The following is a 16,222-nucleotide window of genomic DNA, read 5'->3' as shown; positions in this document are numbered from 1 at the left end:
AACCGAGCAATTCTGTGATTCTGTGATTCTTAATGTACTGCATTCGTAAGTGTCCCACTAGTAAATTGTAAAGCAAATTGTGCATTGCTGTACAGTGCAGATTTTTATCATTGAAGCAAACCACTTTTATTTACTGGGAATTCGTCCTGACTGAAAAGTCTCTATCCAATGTTTGCATTTTCCTTGGCCTTAAATACCGGAAATCAACTGCTTCTTGAAAGCTGCTGTTGAACATTGCTTAAGTTGAAATAAATGATCAAAGGAAAATCGTAGTTTTACAGCCATTTATCAGAAATGCTTAGATCTTCTTCTGACTGCTGTGAGAGAGGCAGGAGTGACAGCATCAGTTCTTTAAAGCTGTGTAAGGTCCTCTTCTCTATCCGTACTTAATAAAAATTACTCCTTCAGGGTTCAGTGGTAGTGGTGCCTGTGCAGCAGAGAAAGCAGTATTTGTCGCTAGAATAAAGCAGAAGGAATAATTGCACTGTTAAGTGTTTCTGATAAAAAGCTGAGCAATTTATTTGGATTTTTCTTTGCCTTCCCCTCCCCAGGTCTTAATACCTCCCCAAACACAGATCTAGCGTTCTAGAACCCTGCATTAAGTGCTTGTTTAACTATTAGAAAATAACCTTTACATCCCGTTATCTTATTGTAAAAAGTCCCATCGATGTTGTACCTGTGCTAATGGAATGGAAAGAAAATTGAGACTTTTTAGAAACAACACTGAAGAGGGGGAAAACACAAAAGGAACTTGGCTCAAAGCTCTAGATGCCCAGTGCCTACTTGATACCTATTTTGTAAAGCGTTGTGCAGGTTTCACTTCCACTAAAAAGGGAAGCTTTGGGGAAGTATTTTCTTTCGGTAAATAATACAGGAGGAAGCATCTGTCAGAAATTTAGTGTATTCAGGTTATTGCTTCTACTCTTTTAGGAAAGAACATGGGAGGTACTGGGAAGTGTGATGCCTTATAACACAGGAAATTAGCACTTGCCATTGCTAAGAGTTAAGCAGTAAATTTGTTTCAAGCACTTACGGGGCCAAAGTGGGCAGTTAACTATGAATTATACAGGGACACAGAATTTTGGTATGTAGTTTTTGTTCACATAAAAGCTTTTTATCAAACATTAGTTGATGATCTCAGGCAAAACTTAAATGTAATAAAGTGATTACTCTTTCTTACACAAAACCCTTGGTGATATTGTTGCATGTTTCTTGCTTCTTGTAGGCAGTTGAGTTGCTAATATGGTAGTCTTTCTCAGGTTCAGTTTTGTAATGCTTAAAGAAAGCAGGTGGCTGTTCACTGGACAATTCAGTTAGAGACTGAATTACAAGAACAACTGAAAATTACGTCCTGATTTTAAGTTGGTCTGAATCTTTGCCCAAATTGCTGCCACAAAGGATTAGTTACTTTTCGTTGTTAATTTTACGTTGTTGTTCAGTTTATGTCTAGCTTTTTCCTCAAACAACTGTGTAAAGTTGCTTGGGGTGGTTTTTTTGGGGGGGTTTTTTAATAAGGATGTTCATCGTATGATTTTTTTTGCCGTTGGTAGTAGCGAAGAAATCATATGAATTATTGAAAAATATTTTGTCTCAAATCCTTTATAGTTGCCCATTGGCTTTCTAAAGGCCATCCCAGTCCCGTCCCTTGATCAACTATAGGAGGCTTCAAAGTTGGAAGAACCTTAAGGACAGAAAGTTGTATGCACAATGGCAAAGGCTTGTAACAAATCTATCTCCTAAAGGAGGCAGTCTTTCATCCTGGTTTTACTTGTGTCAGCAGATACTCTGGGGGTGTTCAGTGGGGATGGGACATCACTGCACTTCCTTGATACAGTCACTGAGTTTGGTTGCTTGTTAAAGACTTTTGCAGTATAGAGGTATTTAATACACATTAATTGTGTCCTTTTTTACCCCCCCCCCCCACAGCCATCTTGTTTGAGTGTGTCCAGACAATTTATACAATTCATCCCAAATCTGAACTACTTGAAAAGGCGGCCAAGTGCATCGGAAAATTTGTGTTGTCACCCAAAATTAATTTGAAGTACTTAGGTAAGGATACCTGCTTTCATTAAGAAGTGTTTAATTTGATCATATTGGTATACATTCTCCTGCATCATTTCTCATTGCTTGTATTCTAGGTTTAAAGGCTCTGACTTACGTTATCCAGCAGGATCCTAATCTGGCACTTCAGCACCAGATGACAATAATTGAATGTCTGGACCATCCAGATCCCATTATTAAAAGAGAGGTCAGTGAATTTCTAAGCATCAAAAATTAGGTTAATTTTTAAGATGGGTTTTCTAAAATGAGTAGTGTAGAAGACATCTCTTGGTTATTGTGAGAGAGCAGTTACAAACAACATTAATGTGACAAGCTGTGTAGATAAGCAGTGTATTCCATTCAAGACTTGCCAAATACGGTTGCTCAGTTTGGCATCATACTTAAGTATTTCTGTTTGCCTGCTTCCTTTTCTGAGTCACCAGAGCCAATGGCATTTAATTTTTGCTTTCTCTTTCAGACTTTAGAGCTTCTCTATAGGATTACAAATGGACAGAATGTGGTTGTCATAGTTCAGAAGATGCTTGACTACTTAAAAGAAAGCAAGGAAGAATATGCTATCATCAACTTAGTTGGCAAAGTAGCAGAACTAGCTGAGAAATATCCTTTTATTTTTCTGAAGCTTCAAAGTCAGAGCTCAGGCAGATGTAGCATTTGTACCTTGCAAAGCGTTTTTCGTGATCCTCGGCGGTCGGAAGCGTTACAGCCGTGCTTTGCGCTCTTTCAAATGCAAAAGAAAATGCATACGAAAATGACTTCAGTATTTCCTGTATTTCACTGAGGGAAAGTAACGGCACTCAAAATATCTTGTTTAGGCTTTGAGGTTTAAACCCTTGTGTTTTTAAATGAAATCTTTGGAGTCTTCCAGCGCTGCGCGGAGAGAGATGTCTGAGAGATGTCTCAGTGCTCCATTGAGTGCTGTTCTGTAATTGTCTGAATGACCTTCATGCTAGAGAGCTCTTCACTGGTGTGTGGATTTTAAGAATAACACGTTTTCACAGAAATAAGAAAAGGTTATTTAACTGTGCCGAAAAGATGAAGGTGTTGATTAGACATTTGGCATGCAGTGGACATTGCTTTTACACATGCGGTTGCCTGATTTTCTGTGTGCTTGTCTGATGGACTTGATGATCTTAAAGATCTTTTCCAACCTAAACGATTCTTTGGTTCAATGATTCTCTTTCTAACAGAGAGCTCCCTTACCATCCTGTTGGTACACTGCTTGGCACAGAGCAGTGTACAAAAACCCCCTGTGTTGTCATGCAGTATGCAAAAATAGGACAATAATGCGAATGTTTCTGTACTCCTGAAAGCTTCCTTTCAGTAAGTGTGCATTTCTGGGATTTGAGGGAAGGCAGAAGCTAACTTCCAAAGTTAGCAAGGGCTAATCGGATTTCAAATGTAAAAAAAGCAATGTTGCTTTCTGTGGAGTACTTCAGATGTTGATTGTTTTTCACTAAATCAGCAGCAAAACATTGCTGAAAAGAAGAGCTGGTCTATCATTGATCAAGTGATACTGGGTAAGCAAACTCAAAAGATTGTGCTGGAAAGCTAGCATGGAACAAGTGTGAACTTAAAATACAGTAGGACAGGTTTCCAGAGCTAAATCTTTGTGTGAATGTGTCTGTTCCTACTGTGTCAGGTCTCCTCAAACTCTTACTTTTCGCTCTAGCATTTATTCATGCACAACTTAAAACGTATTGATTGGCAAACCAGCAAACTGCACAGTATGGAGAGCTGCTAAGTTTATGTGCAGGCTTTTTCAACAGGGCAGTAATTTAAGACTTCTCTACCTGACTGCCAGTTTTCATGAAGTTTAGAGGAAACACTTTATAAGAGATAGAGGAATATTTCCTCTTTGGTTAGATTGAGGTGGTATTTGACCATCAGACCCCCAGCTTACTGGGAAGAGCAAAATGGGTAGCTTATTTGTAGAGAATTTTGTTTTCTTAGGAAACACACTAAAGACCAGAAAGAATTATGCCTTAGCACTTCATTCCTTAACATCTGGACACGTATGCCCCTGACAATGAGTGGTTCATCCAGACAATGAATGCTGTGTTTTCAGTTGGAGGTGACGTTGTGCATCCTGATATCCCAAACAACTATCTGAGGCTGTTGGCTGAAGGTGAGTAACTCCGGAAATGCTCTGAAGGATTGGATGCATTTCTTAATCATCTGTTTCGATTTTTCTTCTCAAAATGCACTTTGAAATGTTTGCTGGCAGGTTTTATTTGCATTTCAGGCTATAAGTACGTGTTGTTTTCTATCTAGGATTTGATGATGGGAAAGAAGATGATCAGCTACGGATGTATGCAGTGCGGTCTTATTTAGCATTACTTGAAGAGGAAGATGCGCTGTATCCTCAGAAGTTCCTTCAAGTTATGAGTTGGGTAAGGTAGATGCACGGTCAGAATTGAATTCGCAGATGGGAGGAAACTGTCAAAGGTGGTGATGTTTTTAATGAATATTTTTAACTTTTAGTCATGAATATTCTGTTTTTACTTGAAGTGAAGATAATGTACTGAAATCTGGTTTTCGTGTCCTCTCTTCGTGCCCAAGGACTGCTTAGCTTGGCATAGTTTGTGGAAAAGCCAACTTGCTCCCTTTGAGGCAGGTGACTATTAGAATGGCCTAGCAGCCACATGAGCCTGCCTGCGTGCTGAGAACCTTTCTGTCTTCATCAGAAATAGGCCAGATGTGGTTGTGAAATGCATTTTTAGCCTTGCAGGTGACTAGGATTGTTTGGCACCTGGGTAAGCTTCAGCGTCCACCCAAGCAAGCAGCTGCAGTATGGGCAAGTCATGTTTTGTAAGGGCCTAGTTTTACGGTGAGCTTTCTTTTCAAGACAGCTATTTGATTTTGAAGAAGCTGAAAGTTGGTGTCGGCTGAGAGAAACACATCATTTCAGGCCTTTGACATTTAAAACACAGAATGGTAACGAAAATAATTTCCAACATGCTTAAATAGTTTCTTGAGTGTGAGGTGGATTTTATTGAGTTGGGTTTTTTTTGGTTTTACATTCTAATTTCAAAACCGAAAGCGCTGCTCTGTGTGACTAAATGCGTATTTGGTCTGTTCTTTGTGAATAGGTGTTGGGAGAATATTCCAGCCTTGCTACAGATGTTGATCCAGAAGTTATCCTGACAAAGCTACATGGCCTGCTGAAGAAGACTTTTGTTACGTCTGAAACGAAGGTGTGGATAATGGCTGCAGTCACGAAGATAGCATCGCGTACCTCCTGTTCAAAAACAGTTGACAAACTAATCCAAGAACTGAGCAACTCTCTAGATACCTGCATGAGACAATACGCCTTTGAGCTGAAGCATCTGTGTGAAGACAAAGCGCTGATGAAAAACTTGCTTCCGTTTGATGCTTCTTGCAATGACCTGGTGGTAAGACAGCTGCACCGTGTGTTCTTCCTGAGCCTCTTTGTAGGTCAGGGGGTTGAATATTTTGGCTAAAAGAGTGTTTTCAGAATGAATTCTATTAGTCTTTAGTCTTAGTCTGCTTAAAGTGAGTTTTCAGAACCATGCTTTTCCAGGCATATGTGATGAATCGTAATGCTCTGTAGTGGGAGATACGTAACCATGGTGTTCAGTTAGTAAGCTGAGGTAGCTTTTAACAAAACTATGATTTCATATGTTGATGGTTTGGGGTTTTTTTGCCTTCTTTTTAAAGACAAGTTAGGCCTGCTTTAGTGATATGGTACTGCTTTTTAATTCAAACATTTGCCTCCTATTCGAAGCTACCAATCTTGACCCTGAGCTGTCCATAATAAGTGATACAGTATTGATATTGCTGAGGTTTTTGAGGAAGGAAGGTTTATTGAATCAGTATTTTTATATAATGATAGGATCAACCGTTTTGGGAAAACTCCACTTTCCTTTTTTTAATTCTTTTTCTTGTTTAGACAAAATCAATAGTGGAGAATTTAATTTAAGTTACAAATCTCGAGCTCCAAGTCTGTTTCAACACACTTGCTTAACAATTTCTGTTAGTACAGCAACTTTACTGGTAGATATAGGAGATGTGAGACAGAAGATCCTGGTTTGCTGACAAGACACAGTATTCCTCTGGTAATATCAGGTTCATGTATAGAAAATACTTTCATTGCTTTCTCGCTTTCCTTAACTCTGTGTAGGTAGATGCTTCATTATCTTTTCTGGATGGTTTTGTGGCTGAGGGACTTGGTCGTGGTGCAGCACCGTATAAACCTCATCACCAGAGACAAGAGGAAAAACTTTCACAGGAAAAAGGTGACTCTTATTTTTTGCATTTATTAAATAACTGGTAAATTACCTGGTAAGCACTAACAAACACTGTGCTTATTGAAATTCTTTGTTTGTAGATAACTCAGTTTATGCTTTGGCAGAGTTTGAGTATGTGGATGCTGTTTATCACAAAGCCCATTGGATCTCTGTTCCTCTTTGCTTCTTTATGGAACAGGACACTTCCTTAGCACTGCCACCTCACTTATCAGGAGTCTTCTCTCATCCCAGATGCCCAGCAGCTTTTCCCTGATGCTTCACTTTGCTGGGAGGAAGACAGTGTAAGGCTGGGGTGGAGATGAGGGAAAGGGACTGTACCCCTTGATAGTTCCAGGGCTGCAAAGGAGGGCCTGTGCTTGCTTTGTGTGTGACAATAACTGGTTATGTTACAGTCCAAAACCAACTTTAGAAGCTATTCAACCTACGTTTTGATTTCTAAAGCATAGCTACGGTGGCTGGTTAGGAATCCTGATTCGCAAGTCTTAGCGAAAATGATTTGTCACCCAAGGTACCAAGTATGTTTCCAAAGCAGGCAGTGATATATGGACATAATGCTGTGGACTCAAAATGTTATTTAGGCTCATGATCAAATGGAAAACCTCACTTATTTAGATCCAGTACAGTACTTCTGTCTACAAATACAAAGCATCAGCAGATGTTTCAGTGATGTGCTGTAAAGTCAGTGTTTCTGTTTAATTTCAGTATATGAAAATACCAATGAATACGTGTTTTAGATAAATACTGTGTGCCTAAAAAACTATTTGAGAACAGAAACATCCATTTCTAATGATAAGGAAGAATGGGAAGCCTGGGAAGCGCAGCAGTACAGCATAGCTATTTTCAGAAAACTGATTTCCCTCTCACCATTTTATGCCTCATTTTTTTAATACCTAATTTTAAGACTCTCTGTTTTGCAGCACTGAATTTTGAACCTTATGGATTGTCATTTGCTTCAAGTGTGTCCTCATCTGGCGTCACCGGCAGACAGTCCCCCACTGGTTTATCTTTTGGTTCTGATACGTCTGGTAACAGTGCTGAGACAGGGCATAAAGAGTGAGTTAATTTTTGCTTGAAATTGAGTACTTTTAAGCTTCTGTTCTTGTCGGTATTGTGTGTCTTTGCTTCCTCATTGCATGGAACTAAATAGAATACAGTTGAGCTTGGAAACCTCTGTCATGTAAGAGGAAATTCAGCATGGCATCTTCTTTGAATTAACCAGACAAAAGCTGATGCTGTTAGACTGTTTTCCCCTTTCTTCAGAAAGTACAAATTCAGTGATAGTTAATGCAGTAAAACTGGGACAGGATTACGTGATGATTACATGATTAAGTGTATTTTTTCTCTGGCTTCTTTCTTTTTCACTACGTTTAATTTTTATAGGTTTACAACAATGTTCCTTTAAGGAAACTTTTTTAGTTATAAGCGAGGCCAAGACTCACAGTGTAAGAGAATCCTTAAGCTTTAGAACAGTACAAATAAATTCCGTATTTGTAGTTTCATACAAATTAATAACTTCATTTATACTGTGGTAAATTGGTATGCAGGAAACCTTGGAAGCTTTTTCAGATTCTTTTACCAGTTTGTGTAAGAAATTTGAGGCTCTTAGGTGTAGGAGTTGGAGCATTTAGCCTGTGTCTGTTAAATTAACTTCTGCTAGAGCTCAAGGTGTCTGAGAAGATTGTTATTTCTTAAGAAAAGTATTCTTATTTTCTAGGTCTTTTCTAGTTTATAGTCTTTTATATTAACTTAAATTATTTTTTTAAGGAATCAGCAATAGAACTACTTAAAAATACTTAGAGATCCCCAGAATCTTTCTCCTGGGGAGAGAGATAGACACCATGTTGCTTGCCTTCACTTTTAAAAAACATTATTCAAATACATTATAAGTGTAATCTGAAGCTCTGGGTGGAGTTGGCACACACAATCTACTACTGGCTGCAGGAGTCTAATGCTGACTTGGCATAGGTCTTTACTTAGGACTGTATAGCCTAGTCCAAGTTTGCGTTTGCTGGGTGTTTCCATATCCACTTCATGGAGATGGAAGCATGTTCATTTATATTCCACTGCTCACTGTGTATATCAAAGCACCAAGCTTGTGAATGGGGTTTCAAGTGGAGTGCTGGCATGTTTCTATGAACATCATGTTCATATGGTTGATCCTGCTCTGTTTTGTTTGCCTTTTTAGGACAAATACGCTGAAACTTGAGGGAGTACGCAAGCTATGGGGAAAAGAAGGCTATCTTCCAAAGAAAGAAAACAAAGTGGGGAAAGAAAATGAGCCACAGGCTGTTTCTTGTGGTGGCTTATTAGTAGCAGGACAGGTGGGCGATCCTCCTGCATCACAGTCTGATCAAGTTGCCAGCCTCTCTGAGGAAGACAAAGAGAAGCAGCAGTTGGCATCAACTTTGTTTATTGGGCTAGGATCAAATGCTGGTGTCAGTCTGGTAAGTGGTTCTTTTGTGACTTACCAGATTAAAATTTATATATTGCTTTATTTACAATTACAGATATTTATATGCCAGTGGAGATCAAATTAGTGTTGTGGTAAAACAAGGCAAAAAACCCCTGAGTCATTGAAAAACTATTGAGAATTACCTCTGTAACCTGATCACTTGTTAAGAACCTGAAACGAGTTGGATATTACTTGATCAATCAACATTTGGAGCAGATCTGATTAGGTATCTAGAACTTCCCTCCGTTTAACATGTTGTGCTTCAAGATTTAGTCTCGGTTTTCCTTAACCAACCTGGGTTCCTTGACCCAGCTTTGCAGAGCTGTTGGCATTCGTTTGGCAGTAAGGCTGGAATTTGGTGCTGTATGTCAAGACTATTTTTAATTTATGAATGGTAATCTGTGGAACAAAAAAGATTTCATCATTAGGTAATCTTTTTTAAGACTGGCATTATCACATTGGCCAGCTCAATACTTGGCATTTATCACTGGTTTAGCCATAAAGTGTTCATCTGTGCTTGCTTTTTAATAGGAACTTTTAGTTTATGTTTTAGAGAACCTAGAGGTATTCTTGCATTAAAGGCTAATCCAATACCCTGTAAAGAAATACGACAAAAGCTTGTTACTGGATCCATTGAAGTGTTTGGGATCTGTATATTTGTCATCTACATTGATTCCTTGGTCATTATTTGTCCTTGCTCCCTCTGTTTCATTCTGTTAACAGTGACATAGCTGGCTGCTGGAAACTTCCCCACCCATTGGCGGTTTGTTTGTTGGTTTTGTTTTCTTTTCAGATGGGGAAAGCAGACACAGCTACTCAGAAGTTCAAAAGAAAATCGAAGATAAATGAAGCTCAAAATAGCGAGGAGGCATCAGACTTCCAAAATAGTGCTGCTTTAGATTTTGGTCCCTTACTTGATACAGTACCTATTAACTTGGAAGACTGTGAGGAAAGTATACACACGACGTTAAGGAGAGCCTCCCTTTCGTCTTCAGATATTGTAGAAGATAATTTAGCATTTGAAACACCTCAGTCCCTAAAAAAATCTGGAGGGGATGACAGACTTTCAGACAGCATACTGTCACAGTCGTCTTTATTTGCTGATAGTAATATTGACATTTTTCAGCCTTCTCCAAGTGCTCAGTGTGAAAGTGCCAGTAAAACACCGTTGATCCCTTCCTTACCAGAAGAGCTGGAAGAGCTCACTCACTCTGAAGTAGTGGAACTTTGTCAGAGCGATGCCTTAGCTCTGCATTTATGTAAGGTGTGGACAGATGATTCTTTGTTGCTCGCTGTTTTTGTTTCAAATAAAACCACTTCTGCACTTAATGCTGTGAACTTAGTGTTTGAAGAAGCAGAACATTTCCAGGTAAGAAACTTTGTCTCTGTTATATTTCAAATTCACTTGGATCTTCTTGGTTTTTGCTTGCATTTAAGTGTGCAGTGTTTTCATGTAATACCCATGCCTTCTTCCCAAAGTATTTCCTTGAAACCTGTGGTATTCAGGCTGTTACACATATCCTAAAGGGTGATGAAAGACATCTCAATACTAAACACAGTGTCACTTTTTAAATTCACCTTGATTTTCTTTCCTGTTGCTTACCTCTGTATAGCAAATACGTATCAATGTTTTCAGTTCAGTTCATTTTTTGACATTGGCTACATCTGGGATTTAACTATGGTTGGTAAAAGCATGGGATAGTCTAGATTGAAACTTCACTTACGTACTTGGAAAGCTATTTAGGAATTGCCTGTGACTATCCACGGATTTTGCTGAAAGAAGCACAGAATTATGAAACCTCGGAGACACTCAGCGTGTAACAACTAGACAAAGAATTAAGCAGAATGTTTCTTTCAGCAGTTCCTTGATTAAGTCAATTCTAATTGATTATGAAGCCTCCTTCCTTCTCAATTCTGGCTTGAATCAAACCTGTCATGGCATTGATAGAAAGTCAGAATCTCCCGTCTGGTTTTTCCCTTGTGTTTTATTTAAGCTTCCACACAGACCACTATTACAGATAGCATCTCATTGTTTGGAGAGGCCAGGGACTGCTGAGTAGTCTTGAAATTATCCTTGTTATTAGGGGTGATTTCTCAACTTTTTGCTCTTAACGTATACCTTGGGTTATGTTGCAGTGTTGCTGCTCTTGTATATTAGTTTATTTTGGGACTGAACTACAGAATTCAGGTTCGTGGCCATCAGTTCTCTGTGTCTCTCAGCAATCATCCTGCCAAATGGCAGAAAGAGATCCATTTCTCTGGTGTTTGAATTCTCAACTTTCGTAGTTGTTAGTGGTTAATTTACCCCCAATGAGAGCTGAGAAACGGTAGCTGTTCGCTTGCCACGTAGTTCAAGAAAAATCAATTGAAATAAAAGGCACTTATGCTGTAGCTGTATCTTAGCCACTTACACAACTTACACAGCAGGACTTATATTCTGTATTTCTTTACAAAATTATACAGGTTTTGGAGAGTCCCACCTACCAGTTTCCTGTAATTGAAGCTCAAAGTGTGGAACGTTGTCAGAAATGTGTGTGGATGGACAAAATCTGTACACGGGGAATTCTTTCTGGCTCTGTTAATTACCAGTCAGAGATGGAAACTTGCCTTGAATTCTCAATAGCTTTATCATTGTTGGACTTCATCAGGTAAATAAAGTAAACTGCCGTATAAAGGGGCATGTGCTCAGATATGCGTTAGACAAGGGCAGGATGATTTAGGTATTGATTATGAAAAGATAAGGTTTCATCTTGAGCAGCTAACTGAGATGACTTAGATATGGTAAGTGGTTGTTTATACCCTTTAAAAAAAAAAAAAGGAGGGGGCAAAGTTCCAGGAAGAAGTGCAAATCCAGTGAGAATACTGACAGGAGCTGCAGGTTCTAATAGTCTTGAACTACAGAATGTGTTTTTGAGGAGGCGAACAGAAGGGCATGCCATTTAAAAATACAGCATATATAAACATGTCAAACAGAGATCCATACATTATATGAAAAGGCTGACAACTTTGGCAGAGGAAGGAGAAAGCTCATTCTATTCATTTCTGAACACTGCATTTATTTTAGGAGTAGAAAAAGCAAGTGTTCTTTTTCCAATATGCTTTTCTGTTATACAGTGAAATCCACCTTGTTTTCCAGAATCTGTTCTGAATAACATATCTTGTTTTGCTAAGATGTGTGATGAACTTATTTTTAGGCCAATGGAAATGACTACAGAAGACTTTGGGAAGCTGTGGTTGTCCATTTCCAATGATGTGAAACAGAATATAAAAATGTCATCTTCTCAAGATTCCCTTTCAGCAGCTCTGAATACACTGCAGCAGAAGCTGAAACTCCATATAGTTGATATTATAGGTGAGTGGAAGTATACTGTAAGGTTGCTTCTAACCTATAATTTGTCTCAGGAGAGTAAGTGCATGGGAGCAGATGCCTTACAGTTGTTTAGGAGCAGAGTAAACACAGGAGCGTTGTTCCATGGACTTCATTGGCCTTACTTGGAGATCTGTGTGAGGGTTTATGTAAAGGTACAGTTGTACACCAAACAGAAAATTTACAAGGGAGCAAACTTGCACTGTGGAGACTTTTAGAGAGGACAGAAAAATGGGACTGAAGCTATATGACAAATATTAAGCTGGGATTGCATGCAGGGGGCATGATTTTTGATGACATGTTAGGGGAGTAGAACAGCAGAAATGGAGTTTGAGAGAGAGGTGTATTTTTGGTGAACTATACTATAGCTATTGTTTATTGTTGATAGTCACTTAATTTCTCCTCTGGCCTCTGTTGTTTTAAGGTAATGAGGGAATACTGGCATGCCAGCTACTTCCATCTGTGCCCTGTCTGCTGCACTGTCGTACTCACTCAGGGATGCTGGCTCTGTGGTTCAGATCGCCTTGTTCTGCTCTTCCAGATGGTTTGCTTTATCAGTGTCAAAAGGTGATGGAGGAATCCTAATAACAATAGTGCCTGCCTTAACCTATTTGGGGTGTGAAAAGCAGATTGAAGATTTGTACAGTTGCACAGATAATTACCAAAGCTAAATGAAGATGCTGTTTCTCAGAAGCATTAAAAGTTTTCTTCCAGCTGGCATACGTCATGTGGTGGCATGGGGGAAGAGCAATGACCTAAATTACGCCTGCAAAAACACGCTCAGGACTGTACAGTGACTAACAAGTGATCCATTAAAGTATTGTTATTTGTTTGAGTGAAATGTATATTTCTTAATCTTGTTGCAAATGACTGAAAGTATTTATTTTTATTATGCAGCTTTTATAGGTGCCAACGATAATTCCTCATAGCAACTACTTAAATAGGATTTTAAAGAAGACATATCTCCGTTATGAGGTCAGACTTGGATCAGTTATCAGGTTCATCTGATTTTATTGTGATAATTTTTCTAAAGCTATTTTTGAGCACTGCTGGCAACAACACCCATATTGGTGGTTGTATGGAGTAACTTATGTAGCAACAAATGTGTGTTTTGAAAATAGTTAAAAGACTTTAGTGAGCACACACACTTCCCGTGATCTTTGATGTTTACCATTTAAGTGGTAGCATCTAAATAGGTTTCTGACAGGAGGCAGGTATGTGAAATTACATGGAAACACCTCCTGGGGGGATGATCTAAGGCCATTCAGGTTAGTTCCTGTCTGCAGTTCTTCCTGCCTTAAGTTACAGTCACGTTCCCTTTCCTTAGGGATCTGTGGCAGTCTCTGAGTATTTGTGCTTGTCTAAAGGTAAGTTTTGTGTGGATCAGGTCTGAGATGACTGAGCTGGGTGTCGTTGGCTGTGGACATGTTGGCTTGTTGGTAGTTGACCACTGGACATGTTCATTGCTCTCCAGTCAGTCCTATAAATTTAATCTGGCCAATATCTGTGTCCGTGAAAAGTCACATGGAGGAAACTTTCATTTATTTTTACTTCTAATTATTTATAGCCTCGGTGTGACTCTTCAAACCTTCGACTTGCACAGATGTGGCTGTACTGTGTGTGCTAGGAACTGCAGTAATGCATCAAGATCTAAATCACAGCAGCATATGTGATAAATGTGTCTGTCTAAACTGTCTCCTTTTCTTCCTGAAACAACCTCACAGTTGAAAATCCAGCAACCTTAATTTATTTAGATGCTAAAAAAACCCTTCAGTATTGTTTAATATTGTTTATAGCTGCTTATGTTTTTATTTAAAAACTTCAAAGATTGTACATGCAGCTCAGACGTGAGTTCAACAGTGGAATTATCTCCTCTGCATATTTAATATTAGCCAGGAAGTTCTTTGATGTATTCAGTGTTACTGACTCTCACCTGATAAGCACTGGTTGTAAAGGATAATAAAGTATTCTGTTACTTTGCTAATGCTTTGGTAAATGTTCATTAAATCACTATACAAATGTTAATGTGCTGACAGGCTTTATATTTTTTTTAAGTCAAGCCACTTGTGTTATCACAAGTATAATTACGTAGGCAAAGCTCCTTTTTCATTGCTGTTTAAATACCCCCTCACTGAGGAATTTAAAGTGCACTGAACCTGTAAATACACTCCATGTTCTGCATACTTTAATGCTTACTTGGCACTTCAAGACAGTTTCTCTAAATGAAAACTGATTTATAGTGGAATAATTTCCAGCAAACTATTTCCTTGCTGGTAAATCAGACTTGTGTTATGCAATTGCACTATTTTCTTAGTACTCATATGAGCTATAATAGAGGTATCTGTTTCTGGCCTATGCATTTACACCATTTCAGCAATGAGACATTCAACGTCCCAGTGTTTAAAAAGAACAGCAAAAGACAATAACGCCTTCTATTGCTCATTGATGTTCTTTATAACCTTTTTTGCCGTATGAATAGTGTATGTTAAGCTGTCGATATGCAGATTCAAAGAGCTTTATGGCAACACAACATAAAGGGAACTGTACCTGGGTTACTCTTTATTTTTAGATTGCGCAGCAAATTTTTCTTCATCTGTCACCATCTTTGCATTTCTTGTAGTTTAATAAAATTCAGTGTCATGAAAAAAACAATTAGCTTGATACCTGTTCAGTATGCTGTGCTACCACACGTACCAGCCTTTCTCCGTATTAAGAACTAGGTTCTGTTTTAATTATTTCTCTTTGCATCTGAACAGTGATGAAGAAATGTAATGTTGCAGCAGTCTGTAATCCATGGGTGGTATAAATGGTCCTGTGTGTCAGCTGGAGGTGTACCAAGAGTGAAAGAGTGCACTTCAGGTCTTTTGAGCGGCATTCTCTGCGCCTGCTCCCGTTTTCCGATGTTCTCTGGAATACTGGATTTGGTTTTAGGCATCACAAGAGACTTTGGGGTCTCTTGTTACTCACAGTCGACAGCAATAGCATTTTTTTCTTTCAAGTCCAACGGTAACATAACACACCATTTGCTAGAGTATCGACAAGGGCTTGGGAGTTCAGAAAGTTTGACACCATTGCTGAATTGAAGGTATTATAGTCACGAGAAAATTCTGGCTGATTAAAGTAGGTATTTGTTTCAGCTGTAGAGTTAAGAGAACACTTTGACCTCTACAGAGTTAAGAAGGGACTGCAGAATGTGTATGTACAGGTGTTTGGAGTGGGATATGTGTCTACAGATGCTTGGAAAGGGTACGAGAAGAATAGCCCATAACTTTTCTCCCTTTATGTCAAAATCATGTAGGGATAATTCAATGTCTTATATGGCGTGATAGTGGGGAACCAATCAAAGTAAAGGGCAGATTAAAAGGTGATCATCTTATGCATGCTCATATGATTTCGCTTTGTTAGAAAATGTATAAATAGGCTGTAAAAATGTAGGGTGTTGGAGCACAATTAGAGGAGCTACCCTCTGTGCCTCCCCAGCGCTGCAATAAAGAAGTGCCTGCTTATCTGCAACTGCATAGATAAGTTTTTCTCATTGTGATTGCGACCCCGTCAACAAAGGTGCTTGCAGCCCTGATGTAAATAGGGAGGCTGTTTTGTATGGCGTGGCTGTCGGTGTGCACCAAGTGTGTACGCTGCACTGCAGTGCTGGCTGATGTGGGAGCTTAGGCCCTTGAGAACCTCAGCAGTTCAGTGCTGGGAATCCCTCTGATCTTGATCCATCATCCAGTTGTCTCTGAAATGAAGCATAAGTAATTATACAAAGAAATATTCTTTCATCTGGTTCTGTACTGGAAATCTTTTAGTGAGTATCTTCATCTTCTATGGTGTTCCCAGTTACTTTTTTGTGACTTACTAGATCTTGAAGGATTAACGAGTTTTCAGGGAACGGGAAATAAGCTGCATAGAAGTAGGCTAGAAGGAAGAAAGCACATAATCCAGTTAGCACGAAGAAACTTACTTCCAGGAGGGAACAAGAGGCCAGTCAGATAATACACCGACCTTTCTGAACCGGCAGGTTAACAGCATTTTGGGCCAAACCCCTGGGTACCAGGAGGTGCCACTGTTTTACTG

The 16,222-nt window shown here is 39.1% G+C and overlaps 1 protein-coding gene across 1 annotated transcript; it reads left to right on the top strand.

Annotated features, from left to right (window-relative positions):
- Nucleotides 1–1,926: 1,926 nt before the first annotated feature.
- AP4E1 (adaptor-related protein complex 4, epsilon 1 subunit) lies at nucleotides 1,927–12,999 on the top strand (the record flags this gene model as incomplete). The annotated part of the gene is made up of 13 exons (XM_010185769.1): nucleotides 1,927–2,049; nucleotides 2,139–2,248; nucleotides 2,519–2,658; nucleotides 4,074–4,186; nucleotides 4,333–4,451; nucleotides 5,151–5,453; nucleotides 6,203–6,317; nucleotides 7,247–7,382; nucleotides 8,515–8,773; nucleotides 9,575–10,150; nucleotides 11,245–11,429; nucleotides 11,976–12,133; nucleotides 12,573–12,999. Coding segments are annotated over 13 exons (2,498 nt in total), but the record flags the coding sequence as incomplete, so codon positions are not given.
- Between the last annotated feature and the right edge of the window lie 3,223 nt (nucleotides 13,000–16,222).

The sequence above is a fragment of the Mesitornis unicolor genome, unplaced genomic scaffold (genome assembly GCF_000695765.1).
Source record: "Mesitornis unicolor isolate BGI_N332 unplaced genomic scaffold, ASM69576v1 scaffold51565, whole genome shotgun sequence".
NCBI classification, from domain to species: Eukaryota; Metazoa; Chordata; class Aves; order Mesitornithiformes; family Mesitornithidae; genus Mesitornis; species Mesitornis unicolor.
The sequence above is the reverse complement of the archived record's forward strand: the minus strand, read 5'-3'. Positions and strand labels throughout refer to the sequence as shown.